Source organism: Monodelphis domestica, chromosome 1, assembly GCF_027887165.1.
Source record: "Monodelphis domestica isolate mMonDom1 chromosome 1, mMonDom1.pri, whole genome shotgun sequence".
Taxonomy (NCBI): Eukaryota; Metazoa; Chordata; class Mammalia; order Didelphimorphia; family Didelphidae; genus Monodelphis; species Monodelphis domestica.
In genome coordinates this window covers 571,442,343-571,459,191 of record NC_077227.1, presented here as the reverse complement: position 1 = coordinate 571,459,191, position 16,849 = coordinate 571,442,343, and the positions used below count along the sequence as shown (strand labels likewise).

Here is a 16,849-nt window from a genome sequence, read left to right as displayed (position 1 = left end):
TGTAAGGGAATAGTAAAATTTATCAACTAAGAAAACTTTGGCAGGATCAATTCTGAAGGGTTCTTAAGGGCTCTAAAAGGTATGTTGAGTTTAGATTTCAAAATGTAAGCAATGGGGAGCCACTGAAAAGTTTTCGGGGGGGGGGGGGGGTATGGGAATGAAAGCTGAATTTTTGACATATTAATCTTACTAAAAGAGGGGTCGGGGGAACCTATTTGGGAGAAGAAGCTTTTATTTCCAAAACTTCCAACCATTTACACTCAACTTTAAAGTATTTTCCTCCTCAAAAAATGTCCTCCTACAGAGAAGAATTACCTACTTTAATCTATATTCTAAAAAAAATTAAGGCACTAAGAGTTATATTCTTCAAAATGCTAGATATAAATCCAGACAATTCTTTTGCTGAGCTTTGTGCTTCAACTAACAGTTAATCAACTCATCTAATATAATTTAAGAGCCACAATCCTCCCACTTGTGCTTATTAATTTACACATAACCATATCAACTATCTTTTTGCTATAATTGAAGCAGGGGCCCAATAATATAAATAATATTTATAATAGGTGGCAATAATTATGTATTACCCAATTATTCCTGTGCATCTCAATATTCTTTGATACTCTCTACCTTCTCTAGCTTATAACCTCCATTCACAGTAGCCCACTAGTATTTCAGGCATCCCATAACATGAAACCTGTCTCAGGTCCCTTGTTACCTAGAGATTATGTCATGATCTCTTTGACCAAACCAAATCCATTCTTATCCTTTCTTCTGAAAGATGCTGACAAGCTAATTTTAAAAACTAATCAATCTCTGGTCATAAACAACTGCTAGAGTATAGTTCCCATGAAACACAAAGCATTTTGATTGTCTTCCTTCAGACAATATTCCATTTTTGTTGTCAAAATGTCAGTGTCTCCAGTGGTGGGAATTTCAGGTCATGAAGACTACAATGACTGCTACAACTCATTCCCCCTATAAGTAGAGCCTGCACTGCCTTTAAACTGCCTTAAATATACTTACATGGATATGGAACTTTAAACCAAGGTGCCACAAAAAGCACGCCTTGTCTAGCATCTGTACGAGCATAGAACCCATACTTTGTGCTGTCAGGTGGAAAGACATCTGTCACAGTGAATATGAAGCACAGTAACCAGGATACCAAGATAGCCAGGATTATCTGAAATTGGAAAGGGAGAAGACTATTCCAGGCTAAGTATATTAGTGGTTGGTGAAACATACGTTTGTTTACATGCTCTTTCTCTTTCCCTTTCCCTCGCTTCCTTCCTCTTTGCCCAACAATAATTTAAAAAGCAGAAAAAGCTTATAATGGTTTTCATGGACTTTCTTTGAATGAAATTACATTTTAAATGCTTCACACACCTAACCTGAGTTTTGTTTAAATGACAAATATGACCTAGTAATGAACAATTGCTATGAGAATGACTCGATTGATATTTGGAAAAAAGGACTGACTTTGAGGTAACCCTCACTAAGTAATTCCTTGGGGAAAAGGGAGAAGTCTAACATACTTTTTCACTGTCACTTTAATTTGAACACTACAAAAACATGCTTTTCAAAGTTTAGAATTAAGAATATACAAGTGTGTTTATCATTACTGAGGACAATGTTCATTTGTGTAGCTTATTAATTATGGTTCCATAATATAGACATTTAAAAATCAAAATGGCCTTCATAGATTCTCAAAAGATATGCAATGACAATGATTTTTAAAGTAAAAGAGAAATCAATTACTTACTGGGAACATTTTGAAAAGCTGCAATTTGTAGGCAGTCCATCCTTTTTTGGATTTGTAAATAGGGAGAGGAAATTTAACATTTCTGGCATATTGAGAAAATAACAATACTAGAAAAATAGTTCTGGAGAGAGAGAAAAATTAGTTAAGTTCACAAACTGTCTACTGCGTATTTTTTTCTTTCCATAAGTAATTTAAAGTTTGACAAAAACCACTAAAAATCAAATTTTATACTTTCTTCAGACTAGGAAACTACTGCACAGTTCTCATTTAATCAGTATTTGAGAGATTATAACATCTTTCTGAATAGCCTACTTTGAGCTGTGTCCACCAAAGTTCAACTCATTCATCTGTTATAAGATTACAGGTTCAGAACGTTTCTTGATTATGGATGGTTTTGGGCAATGCTACCATCACATTCTATCTTAATGGTTAACTCTAGATGCTACCATCACATTCTATCTTAATGGTTAACTCTAGAACTATTATCTAGAATCACTCATCACCATAACAAAACATTACAGCAGAAGAACTTACAAATAGACCATTCACTTGCATAAATGGAGAAGATAGCTCTGGTTAAACTTTGTGAATGAAAATATAAAAAACATAGGATTTAGATAAAATAATAAAATATGGTGTGTCTTTAGAAATTGCTCCATTTTGAGACTAATATCACATGGATTTGATAATACAAAAATGGGGAAAGATAATTCAATCTGGAGTACATAAAGAAGTTGTCCATGAAAAGATTCTAAAACAAACTACAACAAATCTAAAATCTGTCACCATACTGAATGTTTTACTGCATAATGGGGTATAGAACACAATCTTGTTAAGCTATTCTCTAGTTAAAAGAGTTTTCCTGAACCTAATATTCTATTATTCTACTACTACCTTGGTCCTACCACATACTCCAATACATATCTCCCAATACTAACAGCCAAATATCATCAATCAAAGAAGAACAGCTGCTGGTCCATTTCCCAATTATTTTGGGCTTTGCCTACCTGAGTCTAATTCATGTGTCTGTTTTAAAATTCCAGGTTCACTGTCTCAGAAAGTCTCCTGATTATGTATAGGTTTTTGGCAATAGTATCCTCACGTTCTGACAATCACTATTTAAGCAAATGCTTCTTCCTCTCAAGAGAGGGGAGAAAAGATTTTATAAGACTATTTTTACAGTGTCCATGAACCAGCAAAAAAAGTAACTCAATTTAACAGTATGTTCATCCTTAAAGTTGATACAACTATTCACAAAGTCACAAAGCTGTTAGTGATAGAACTAGGTCGTGAACTCCCCAAAAAATATTCCTTTAAACCCATGAGACTTCAAATTAGAATTCTATGGAAATTTTAAAATACATCTTCAATGGGTTTTGCAGTCCTACACTGGCCCTTAAAGACAGAAGAACCAAATCAGCAATCAAGGGCATGTTTATATTAGCTTCTTTTTATGGTACACAATGTCTTGTTCCCATTGGAATCAATTTCTACAGCTTGCAAAATTACATGTTCGAGTAAGTCATCACATTCACCCTAAAGCCTTTTGAGAAGAATCTTTCAGTGGTTTTCTACCGATTCCCAAAGAAAGGTCAATTTCCTTAGCCTACAGTCCCTTTCTATACTTCCAGTTTTTCCTTATACTACTCCCTTCTATAAGCTTTATATTTCAGTTGAACTGGAAGAACCTATTACCCTTGGCACAGGACCTGCACTAATGTACATCTGTGCCTTTTTCTTATGTGCTTCCTTCACCTGGAATGACTTCTACTGCCTCTTTATCTGTTAAAACTCTACTCGCTTCATCCTCTAGGCTGGGTTCCTATGGTACTTCTTCCATGAGGGTGGTGATCTTCTGATCTTTGTTGCTTTTCGTCATTAACAATCTTTCCAGTTTTAAGACCCACATACCACATTTGGATTATACCTCTTCTATACACTTATTGTATATGTATCATACAGACCACCAGATTGTAAGCTCTGTAGGACAAGAGTCATGTCACTGGTATTTTACTTACTCCAATGCACAGTAAAAAGCACCATGAAACAGACTTTAGTTACAGTAGGAAAAGTGAAAAGATAAAAGAACTAGTTCTTGACTGATGGACATTTAGCTTACAACTAACTTACACATAAGAAAGGCCCCTACTCTCTCTATTCTCATGATGTATTGCCATTGTTCAGACTGAAGTTATTACAGGTTCTATCCTTCAAAGGCTAGCCTGAGGTTTGGTGTTTAAGGCTATCAATTTTAAAATATTATCTATCTTGGAGGCTAGCTTGAAACTTATTATGTCATTGTTATGGGAAAATATATCCTGAGTTACAAACAATAGATTAGAAAATAAACTTTTGGAATCAAAACAGATAAGTCATCAGTGATTTGAAGGCTGCCAGATGGGTGAGCAGTTTCTTTAGTTTTTATCTAACCACTGAAAGAATTGGAATTCCAATTCTTACACCACCTGATTAAGTCTTTAATTCTAACAAAGAAATAATTCAGCAAACATTGAAATTCTTAATATAAACAGGATATATTAACTTTCCTATGCTGATAAGATATGAAATTGGATGTACCGATAGAAAACAGATCTGGACCAAAAGGGCCTATAGAATCTATATAATCCCAAAATAAAGAAAATAGGTCTATAAAATTCCTTATCTAAATAAAGGTCACATAGGTAGTGAAGCAGGACCTGAAACATGGGACTCTGGTGTTTCTCTGCATTTAATATCCTATCCACTATACAATATTACTTAAATTTATCTGTTTTGTTGAAAATGAACAACTGTCTATTCCATGGAACTACTGAAAATATTTTTTTTACAAATAGAATTAAATTTTGCTTTCCATATTTACTATTTACTATTACATATTTACTATTATCACTTTAAAAAATGAAGGAGTTGTATCATCATAACAATATTCATATTTTTTTGAAACTCATTAATGTAAGCAAACTTACAGCATAGCTATGCCCCAGTGTTTCCCTGCTCTTTCTCCTGCTGCCTGGAAACCAGAGAGACCAATCAGAGCCACTGTTGGTGTAATAGTCAAAGGTCCAATATATTTTAGCAGAGCACCTGGCAGGCCAAGAAAGCCAATTACAACTTCTATCAGTGAAGACATGATAATGGCACCTTGGATCTGAAACGAGAGAAGAAAAGACATTCTCAGCTCTTCCTATTCTCTCTCCCTTTTTAAATGCTGGATTTATTCTTTAGAAGATAACAAAGTTGACAGTTCCTGATTAAAGAAGGGTAAATAAGCAGAACAAACCAACACTGATGATATATGCCACATTTCATACTGGTAGTTCCCTACTTCTCTGCTCTGAAAAAAGATACATGCCACATGCTCTAGACTACAGAAAAAAGATTGCTCTTTGCAAGTAATCTGAGTTAATCTGCTGTTTTGATTTACTTTTCTCTTGGTCCCATTTCCTTTGCTTTGTTCATGTTCAGTCTTTACATATATTCTGATCACATTCAGATCTATTATTTTACCATCCCAAAACAATGGCTAGTATTATAAAAAATTATAACACACATTAACAGAGCTCTATAAGATGTATAAAGTGTTTCCTCACTACCAGCCTACGAAATAGGTATATACCAAAATCTCCACTTTGCAGGTACAGAATCTGAGATTTAAAAAGCCAAAGGTCACATAATTTTTGAATCACAGGGTAGGATTTTAAACCAGGTTTTCTGACTCCAAACATCAATATATACTAAAGCCATTATAAGAGGCTAGAAATGCAACAACGCTCAAACAGAATTCTAGAAGGTACCCAAGTTTGCCACTTGTCCCTAGTCAGGCTTTGGAGGGACATCTGGGTGTATTAGAGCAGGGTGGGATATGTGTTCAAGGAGGGATATATGTTCAGGGCACATCTAAAGAAATTATATAGAAATATTAAGGAAGAAGGTTTTGGTATAAAAGAATTTCTATATAGACTATACAAACTACTTTACTCAGTGAAGTAGTCTACTTTTCATATGGTAATATGAAATATAGCATCACTGGTCTAACTATGAATAATAACTCACTTAGCAGTTGATTTTGAAATCTATTTGGAAAATTTTGATATGGAAGAGGAATTGCACTTTGCAAAGCACAGATCCTCATTCTATAAAAATAACTTTTTGACTGCTTAAATATATAAAATTGGATTTTATTTCACTACTCGATTCTAATACTATTAGGGGAATGGGGGTGCAGCTAGACGGCTCAGTGGATAGAGAGCCAGGGCTGAAGAAAAGGAGTTCTGAGTTCAAATCCAGCCTCAGACACTTCCTAGCTGTGTGGCCCTGGGCAAGTCACTTGACTCCAACTGCCTAGCCCCTACTGCTCTTCTGCCTTGGAACTGATATTTAATATTAATTCTAAGACAGAAGGTATAGGTTTAAAAATTTTTTAAATAATGATGCTTATGAAAACTGGGAGTAAAGATCAAAACAGAATGCTTAGTTACACACAATTTTAAAGTTTTTATGTGATATTATTTAAATTCAATATAACATCCAAAAGAATTTTTTAGCAAATGAAATTATTATGGAATCTATCAAAAAATAACTATCTGATGTTTATAGGATACTATTATCAAACTTGGTGCAATATGAGGTTAAGATTGACAGAATGACAGAGACACATCAGAGAAAAAATGCTTATTTTTTACCTCTCGTATTCTTGGATACCAAATATGTTCAGTATGCAATAAATCTATTGTTCCATTGGTAACTGAAAGATCTTGAAAAGAAAAAAGAAAAAGCAATTTGTCTCTTAATTGGAGAAATGATATTGCTTAATATGATTCAATTAATTTTAGTATTTTAAAAGTCAACTCTGATATACACATAAATTCAAACCCATATTGTTACTGGCATCAAAAAAAGTATGGCTTACCATAATAAAAGCTGAATTTATAGCATTAATATCAGATCATCTAACTTGTAGGCAAAATCCTAATTCTCAATAAAAGTAATAGAATTATAGTATAATTCACTTTTTGATCTTAAATACAAGTCAACCTTTACAAGTAGCAAATTTAATTAAATCACACTTTGGTAAGCATTACATTACTGAATTCTTATGGAATTTGGAAAAAAAAAACTAAATCAAATCAATGATATTGTAGTAATTTTGTGATGCCAATGCCAGAAGCCACCAAGGAAATAAAGTAGAGAAAATTCAGCTCCAAGAATCTAAAAATATAAGTCTCAGACTACATGGGTGAACTAAACAAATGAATATTAGGAAAAACATATGTCTCTGGCTTCAATATCTTCATAATTTTCCTCTTCCTTAACCTGATACTAATATTTAAAGTTGTTATTCTAATAGTTTACATATAAATAGTTCAAAAGATATCATTTTGATGCATCTAAGTTACAAGAGCATGAGACATTCATTAATTCCTTTGAAATGAAACACTACTAAAAAAGTATTTCAAATGATAAACACATGTGTGTCTCAAATACACAGTGTCTCAAACGACATGCATATAAGCACTGGTTTAACTATAATCTGCAACTTTTCCCTAAATCTGATTATGTAGGAAAACCTGAATAATGTATACATACTTTTTTTTAAACCCATATCACTGTCTGTCTTAGAACTGAGATTAAATATCAGTTCCAAGGCAGAAGAACAGTATGGGTAAGATAACTGGGGTTAAATGACTTGCCCATGGTCATATTGTTAGGAGTGTCTGAAGCCACATCTAAACCCAGGTCCTACTATCTGCAAGCCTGGTTTTCTATTCACTGAGCCACCCAGCTGCCTTAAACTGTACTCTTATTAAGAAAATAAAAGTGAAAATGACTTGTCAGAGAAAAAAAATTATGATAAAAATCAATAAAGTATGTTTAACTTAAAATAAGTATTTACAGTATTTCATTCATTGTGATTTTGCATTAAAATATTTTAAGCTTAAATATTTCATTTTTCCTCCTTCTAAAACAGAGATCTCATTTTATGTGTTCATTCCAACACTGTATTTATTCATTTTATTAGTAAAATACATTTCTAAGACCTGAGAATTGGTAAGAAAGTAGAGAAAGGAAAAAAATATGCTAAGAAGGACTTTATTATTTTATTACTTAGTTCATAGAGTAGATATTATTATATATTTTGAAATAGTAGTTACCTGTAGTATTACATTTCCATTTATCCAGAGACAAGATAGCTCGAGCTGGTGCCAAAAATGCAAAAGCACTGGCCTGAAATAGAGGCAGCCTGAAAAGAAAAGAGGACGAAACCATAATCATGATACTAAAAACCTCTACAAATAATGGAATAACAAAATTAGTTTCCAAAAAATCCAAACTAAGCATATATTTTTTGAGCTAGGAATACCCAACATGCAAATGTCTCATACCTGAATGGATGTGTTATTTGCTGGGGCCAGCCCAAGCAAACTACAGTGCACTGTCACCTGCCTGACCCAATATCTCTTCCTGATCACCTTCTTTCTTGTTCCTTTGGGGAGACTGTGTCTCTATACTCCTTCCCTCGTGTCTCATAAGATTTAAGAGACAGAAAGAATCAGAGTCCCACAGTCCAATACCCACTTAGAATCACCAAATTTAAGAGGTAGAAGGGCTCTCAGCAGCTGCCTAGTTTAATTCATACCTAGAAAAGAATCCTCACTATAGTAACAACAAATCAGTAGTCATAAGAGTAAGCCACTAGCTATATCAGGCTATACTAATTGTTAGAAAGACAAACAGGCTCTTGAGTTCCCTTGTAATTCTAAAATCTATTATTCTAGATATAACTAATAAAATGTATAGACTACATAATATTTGAAAAATTGGCAAAACAGAACAGATAAGAATCAGCAGAAGTAAATTTGGACTAATAGCTTAAACTAAACATTGATATACTTTCTGAATGATTATACTGTTAAAAAAAAATAAAAAGAAGCAAACCAGATAGCTTAATCTCATTAAGAGGTGAGTGAAAATGAAGATGTAATTTTTTCCCCATTCAAGTTCATACCCAAGAAAAAGCAATCCAGAAACTGAGGTGTGAAGAAAATTTTGGGTTACCAACAATCAAAAAAACTCATTTTATATTTCCGTTGGACTGTAAACAACAATCAGGTCAAACAAAAGTATAACTTTGAATAATACTAATTCTGTGAAATGGGATTCACTCACACTAGATAAGATCTATCTGTAAATGAAAAACAGAAAGAACAGTTGGAAATACCACAATGCTTTAGGAAAATCTGAAGGGAGGTTAGAAGAAAGTTTCATGGACAAAGTAATACCTGATCTGAGTCCTGGAGGAAGTAGATCCCAAATGATGTCTCAAGGAGAGAGAATCCTTGATTCTGATTGAATTGGGGTGGATTGGGGTGGGAATTAACAGGGTGAGATCAAGGTTCAGCTAACAGTCAAGGGTGAATAAAACCTAACCCATGTCCCACTTATATATATATATCCCTTTCACATAATTACTGAGTGTCAAAATGAGAACACACAGGTCTGTCGAAGGCCAAGCTTTTCTTTCTTCATTTTTTAGCTTCATCATAGATGGAATTCTGCTAAATGCTACAACAGACTGAGGCCTGAATCAAAGGTTAGCTGAAATAATACTGCATTTGATCATCTAAAACTCATGGAATTAGAATACACAATGTGCATGCACAGGCACATATCCCTGATGCTGCCTGCACGTCTCTTGGTCTCTGTACAGACGTGAAGCAAGATTTATCTCCAAAAGTTCCTAAGCTGGGCTGCTTTTACAAAGGGAATAGTAGTGGTCTGCCTTAGCCAGCAGAGGCTTTATCTAGGTCACAGATCTTAGCAGTATGACAGTGCTCTGGGTTCTATAAATATATCTTCATAAGTCTCTGAATTTAAGCTGTCCAATCACACTTATAAGTCCAATTTTTAGTTAATATTTGAAACTTGATGTTTTATGAGAGTGCCATTGCATCTGACCATAAGCAGGCCATAATAAATATTTCCTAAAATATACAAACACTATCATGGTGCAGTTCTATGTTCCAATGATTAATTTAGAGTGGCTTAACATCTCAAATCTTACCTGCATCCAAACGTTGTCTGTAACAAAGTTGTGATTCCCACACAAAAGAATATGGTCCCAATAAGCTGACTTGTAGCCCACTGGTCATATCCAACACACATAGCATCAGCCAGCAAGAAGGGCACTGCTATGGTACCACTGAAACAGGTCAGATAGTGCTATAGACAACAAAAGACAGATGATTTTAAAAAATATATGCATACATACATCACATACACATACCTCTTCGGTTTTATAATTCTGGCTTATTTCCTTGTCCCACTTCTATCTTTAAAATTACATAGAGCTAATTAATTTCTTTTAAAGTATTGATTTTTTAAAAATTCTATTATTAATGTTTAAGCTAGGTAGTAATACATATTTTCTTGTGCTTTTGTTAATAAATGATATCTAAATAATATCCAGTAGAGGTTTTAGCCTCTAAGATGTCCAAAAAATTGCACGTGAAGGGAAAGAGAATGGAAATTTGAAAAATATTTTCCTAAAAAAGACTGTCACAAAATTGACATTATCATTCTGAGACAATGGGCAAGACATTCTTTATGCCTCAATAAGCCCTTCTGGTACTGTTTGTTTAGAGGAATGAAAGAAGATGACTTGAGGAGGAATCAAGGGGAGGCACACACTGCCATATAACCTATAAATGTAATCTTAAGGACCTCAGGACCTTGCCATCTATCCCACTACAACAGCCTTAGGACCTCCAGATCATTTCACCTACCCCGTAGCTATATTTTATATTTAAATTTTAAATCCTGAGAGAAGGGCCTGTCTCAATTTTTCTATTTGTATCCAAAGCACTTAGCACAGTTCAATTGTAAAATTTAAAATTAAATCTCCATTTATACACAATGACAAAGTAAACACTTAAATTGATTTTAATTCATTCATTCTTAAGAGATATCTGATTGAAAAACAGCCTTTAAAATAGTATTTTGCTCTATCAAAACAAATGATATTTTTTTTTAAAAAACCCTTACCTTGGAATGGATACTTAGAATTAGTATTGGTTCTAAGACAGAAGAGCTGTAAAGGCTAGGCAATGGGGGTTAAGTGACTTGCCCAGAGTCACACAGGTAGAAAGTGTGAGGCCACATTTGAACCCAGGACCTCCATTCTTCAGGTCCAGCTCTCTATCCACTGAGCCACTAAACTGCTGCTCCAACAAATGCCTTTTCATAACAATACAATAGAATATTATATTTTCTATGTCGATATATTAATTGCAAAATAGCAAATTATGGCCTAGTGTTGAATACTGCTTGCAAAAGTCTGTTTGTTTCCTACTAATAACCTCATTAACCTTATACATAAATGACACAAATATTTTGAATAATTCAGAAAGTAGGCATATAAATCAGTGGTTCTTGGTCATCTTTTCCTGGTATTACTTTAGGAAGGTATGAGATTTTCCTCACACCTTCTTTGGTGTCTTTCCAGCTTTTCAAATTGTGTTCCCTCAATTGTCTCCCTCACATTTGTCACTACTTGGGATACCAACAGACACATTCAGACCTTCAATCATTGATCTCTTCAAATCCATTTCTATTTCTCTACTGTGTATGTTCAGGATAGTGATGCCAGAATCTAAGTATGGTGGCTCTAGTATCCCCGAAAGCAAAGAGTTTGTTGTTAACAAATCTTTGAAGATCATTTCCATTTTTCTTCTCCTTATATTTTCACCTTTAAATATTCTCATGGGATAATTTTGATTATTTGGATATCTTGCTCGAATTTTCTTTAAGCTTGGTTTTGTCTTCCACTTTTTTCCTCTGCTCCATGAGGCAAATGATGATCAAAATCATTCATCATCATTTTTTTAACTTGTAAGCAAGGCCTACATCCTGGGTTCAATCTATCCCCAGACACTTCCTAGCTGTGTGACCCTGGGCAAGTCACTTAACCCCCATTTCCCAGCCCTTACCACTCTTCTACCTTGGAACCAAAACAAAGTATTGATTCTGAGAAAGAAGGTAGTAAATGAGTTTATCTTTTAAACATACATTACCTATGCATGAAGATGGGATTAACTCTCCTCTCGTCCACTTTTAGATTTAATTACCAGAAGCTTATACACCCCACTTATCCTTAAGTATGGGGGGGGTCTGTGACTCACATGTGCTATAGTGAGGGACAAAGCAGAACCACTGACTGCACCCTGGGCAGTCCTAAGCAAAGCTAAATCTGCAATTGGTTCACATAAAGTGGAAGGAAGGAAAGGAATAGTTTTTAAACGTGGGACAAACTTCCTGTGACCATCTCTTTTACCTTCGAACTTGATCTTGAAATCTGTCTATACCTCTAGTTAAAGATCTTTAGAGATACAGGTTGGTTATGTGTACTGATTCCATGTGGAAACTTGGCATATAAATCTAGGCGATTTCTACATGCATGCTTCCCACAGGAATCACAGGGGGATTGTGTAATTAATTTCTGTACCATAGAACTCCAATTGCCAGCATCCCATGTTCCTTCTCACGTTATAAACTGACGTAGGGAGGATATAGATTTGGGGTAGCAACATCTCTCTCTCTCTTTTGGTGATAGTGTGCTATGGAGGTGAGGTGAGGGAGAGGCAGGAGAACTTGCTCACATGGTTTAAATTTTGTTAGATAATTAGGTTTTTTACTTCTATTTCTTTTTTATTCCTTCTACTTCAAGTGATTATTAATAAACTCCATAAAATATAATTCTTGGAGTGTTGGACATTAATTTAAATCCTACGTATGCCATTGATCAATATTCACCTAACAAGTGAATCAAATGTCTGATTTAAAGGGGTTTTCATATTCATGTTGAGGCAACCAATTAACATCTATTAAATTTCTGGTTAGGGGCAGGTAGGTTTAGCACAGTGGATACAGCAACAAGTCTGGAGCCTGGAGGACCTGGATTCAAATCTAACCTTAGACACTTCCTAGCTATATGATCCTAGTTAAGTCAACTAACCCCAATTGCCTACTCCTTAACTCTCTTCTGCCTTAGAATATCAATAAGTTCGTATTAATTCTAAGACAGAAGGGTTAAAAAAAAAAAACTTCTCCATAAACTTGAGTGGTTTAGAGTGCTGGACAAGACATTGAGATTAAATCCTGCCTCCAATGCTTATTAGCTGTAGGAAGCAAATCACTTAAATTTCTCTAAACTTAAGTTTTCTTATCTATAAAATAAGGGAATTAAGATTTGATAGCATCAAAGGTCCCTTCCAACTCTCCACCAGACTCCTTTGACTATCCACATCAAAGTCATTTCAGTTATGTTTCCCATTTTTCAATAAAACATGTTTAAAGAGCAAGTGTATGCCATATCTTTTTTCTCATTATTCTTCTTTCCAAAATGGAATTGGAAAGGATGAAATGTAAGAAAATTCTACAAGGAGTTCAAAAAGACCCTCCAACTTAATATAGATTCTGATGCTTGATTGACCTCTTCCAATATAAAGGTAGAAAAAGATGAGGACAATAAGAAATATTTGGGAAAGCACAGTTAGGAAGAAGGAATGCAAGAAACAGAAAACTTATATACAACATTTATGAGAAAAGAATGACTAGGACACACCATAAAGGCCAAATGAAATCACAAAAAAAAAAGAAATTAAATCTATTGTAGAGGACAGAAAACTGTTTATTAATGTAAAGGCTATCCCTGAATCAGTTATGTATGTACAATAAGGACATAGACTTTCCTTCAGAAGAAAGATTAGAATGAATAAAAAGCTACAAGAATGTTATTGCTTATCACTGCAAAAAAAAAAAAGAAATCTTCCTATTTCTAAGAAAATCCTGTACAGTTCCTGAAATGATACAATTTTTTATAACAAGATGGAAGAGTTGTAATTCTAAAGTGGAATATTTGGGGATAGGGAAGGTGGCAAAAATAAAACTTTGCCTATTTCCAGTATAAAACTCTCACTTAACCTCATCTAAGCATCCTCTTCAACCATCCTTTTTCCTGCTAAGAGACAGTAGGTTTGTGAGGTTAAATGTGAACAAAATTATAACAAGGCCTATGAAAAAGGCAATAGAATCAATGTTCCTGTGCTTCACAGCTATAAAGGGTGAATCATATCTTCAAAATTTTATTTATATTTGAGCCAATTAAGGTTTTCTTTGGGATTCTCCATAATTTGTTAAAAGTATTAACATAAAACACATATAACAAATATTGATAAATACAGGCCTTTTAAGGAAGACTAGAAAGTCCCTGTCTTTGCTTCTTCCTTCTTTTTTTCAGCTATCTTTCTTTCCCTTCCCTTTTTATTATTTGCCATGCTATAACCTCCTGTAGTTACATATTAATATTCTCGTGGGTGGACACCTGAGAAGGAAATTGGAAACTGAGGGAAAAAAGATAGAGGAGAGAAAGAGAAATTGAGAGCGAGAAACAAAGGAATAAAGACTCAAAGACAAGGAGTTAAAAAATATGGGCTCCATTGTCCATGCCCCTCTGATGGTATTGAGAGAGCTCTACACCCCGTGCCCTCAAACTTTTATTGGAGAGTTTAGGAATGTGGAGTGGGAGGTAGCTAATGAACATGTGACATGGCATAGGCTTTAACACTGGCTCAATTGTCAATCACTTAATCAAAGAGGAGGAGGTTAATCAAACATGTGACTTGGTAAGGAATGTGGTCTAACAAGGTGTGAGCTAGGATCCTGCTCAGGAATTCTTTTGTCCTTTGGAATTAAGATTTGGAAATACAATAATCAATAAATAACATGACCATGAGTCTGGTATATGAACACATAAGACACAATATCAATACATCAATAATACTTTCAAGATACTTATACCTAGTATGCTACACATGCCTTACTTCCCTGCACCTTCTTTACATTATCTCCCTTCCTTTCTCCAGCTTTACATATCCATCTCCTTTTATCCTTCCACTATAAATGGAGGAAAACATAGGAAATTTGCCATTTCAGAAAAGATTTTGGCATGTATAATTAATTCGTTAAATAAAAATTTAGTATATACTAATAAGTAAATCAAAGAATAATTTTATGATGATAGAAAAGTAAAACATTGATGAACTGAATAGTGGTACTAATTTCTAACCATTTTTAAGAAACTTACCTGTAGTCCTAAGAATATACAAAGATACCAAGGAGGCACATCTTCTATTGTGTAAATCATATCTGTTCTCTGGGGATCTAAACTTCCAGTGCTGTCCAATGTCTCTGCCAGAGAACTCTGTAGAATGAGAAGAAACAGTTGCTTAACTTGAAATTCAGCATTTTGAGTGATAGTGACAAAAAAGTAGCAATAAAATAAAACCTATCACTTTAAATGTTACTATCAAGAATAATCAGGGGGCAGCTGGGTAGTTCAGTGGATTGATAGTCAGGCCTAGAGACAGGAGATCCTAGGTTCAAATCTAGCCTCAGACACTTTCCAGCTGTATGACCCTGGGCAAGTCACTTAATCCCCATCTCCTAGCTCTTACAACTCTTCTGACTTGATTGGTTCCAAGACAGAAGGTAAGGGCTTTAAAAAATAAAAAAAGAAGAAGAATCACCCAATGGTAGAATCAGGATCCAAAATCAGGTTTTACTGACTAAAAAGTCTTCTGTTTCTTTTCAAAAGAAGATTTTAATACAAGAAGATCAACTAGCAAATGGTCTAAATACCAGTAAGTTGAGTCCAAGCACTGTTGTTCTTTATTCTATTTCTGGTCACAGATTTGAAATATATTAAAAGGGTATTATACATGAGTATATTTAATCAGATAAGTTAAAAGAGACAAAAAAAAAAGATAAAGAAGTAATTTCCAACCAAATTCAAGAAATCTGCTTTGCTATGTGGGAATCAAAGGTTTCTCATATGAGTGAAAAACAATACCTTTTCTGCTATGCCATTTTCTGTGGTATAGATTGCCATTAGCTCAGTGTCCTCATTGTCCTGTTCGCCACTTGATGTGGCTCCTCCATTTATCACCACCTAGAAAGAAATATTCCATTAAATTATTATTTCAATATACTATGCTTTTTTGTAAACAAAATCTGAAGCTTTTTGCAAATCCTATTAAGTCCAAAAAGCTGAGATAGATTTCAAAGTTTGCCAAAGACTTAAAAATAACAGCTAATTTATTCTAAAAATGCATTGTGAAAGTGTAACAAAACCACCACTATTATTTCTTACAGGAAATTTTTACTCCAAACATTTTTTTATTTAATAGAAAAGTAAATGCTCGTATTGCTTAGCCAAAAGTAGAATTTCAATCCACTCATGGGTTCTTACAAAAACATATTTGGCTCGTAACAACTGTTCACCCACAAAACAAAACATTCACAGGATACGTGTTCCCTGCTAAGCATCTCTGTTCTTTATCAACATTCATTAACTCAAAGAACAATATTGCTTACTACATCAAATTCTCTAATTAACTGGACTCCAGTTTTATTATTGAAATTCTGTCATATTATGAACAGTACATGACCTATTAAATAGGTAAGAGATATGAACACAGTGAACTCTAAAAATAAAATAAAAACAAAACCTAGCCACCAGATCCTCAAGATAGCCCAGATCCAATTTTAAATCCCATATTGGTTTAGGCTAGCCTTCATTTTTGCAATTAATGTTATGTTACTGCACAAAACCTAAAATATGAATTTTATGCATCTAGTGCCAAGAAGGAATTGTTGGAACTGACCAACCCTCAGGCTGCTCCCTCACTTGTTATATGCCAAAAGAAATTAATAAATACTAAAATAAGCAATCCCTAACTTATGAAGAGACTGAATTATAAAAGTTTAATTCTATGTCAAGTTGTTTGAAAATCAGGAGCCTTCCCACTGAAACAATGTTATAATGGGAAATGTTTCCCAAATTTATTTAACTTTTAGTCTATTTAACATTCCATAAGACTACTTAGCCCTTTGCAGGATTAACTAGAGAATCTAACGTTTTTGTGAGATATTTTAAATTCAAATTGGAGATACCAGGAATCCATCCATGTACTTGCTTCCAAACATAAATATCCTATTCCCTAATCCCAAAAGAACCTAGAAACTCAGACATGC

The 16,849-nt window shown here is 34.2% G+C and overlaps 1 protein-coding gene across 3 annotated transcripts in view; it reads right to left on the bottom strand.

Annotated features, from left to right (window-relative positions):
• Positions 1-16,849, bottom strand: part of SLC23A2 (solute carrier family 23 member 2) — a 106,658-nt gene that overhangs the window by 26,173 nt on the left and 63,636 nt on the right. For all 3 annotated transcript variants that reach the window (XM_056813459.1, XM_056813462.1, XM_056813461.1), the window contains 8 exons: positions 15,666-15,764; positions 14,901-15,017; positions 9,822-9,979; positions 7,912-8,000; positions 6,442-6,512; positions 4,726-4,907; positions 1,760-1,880; positions 1,024-1,180 (listed from right to left, as the gene is read on the bottom strand). In XM_056813459.1, coding sequence (XP_056669437.1) covers positions 1,024-1,180; positions 1,760-1,880; positions 4,726-4,907; positions 6,442-6,512; positions 7,912-8,000; positions 9,822-9,979; positions 14,901-15,017; positions 15,666-15,764 — 994 coding nt within the window. The remainder of the gene's footprint in view (positions 1-1,023; positions 1,181-1,759; positions 1,881-4,725; positions 4,908-6,441; positions 6,513-7,911; positions 8,001-9,821; positions 9,980-14,900; positions 15,018-15,665; positions 15,765-16,849) is intronic.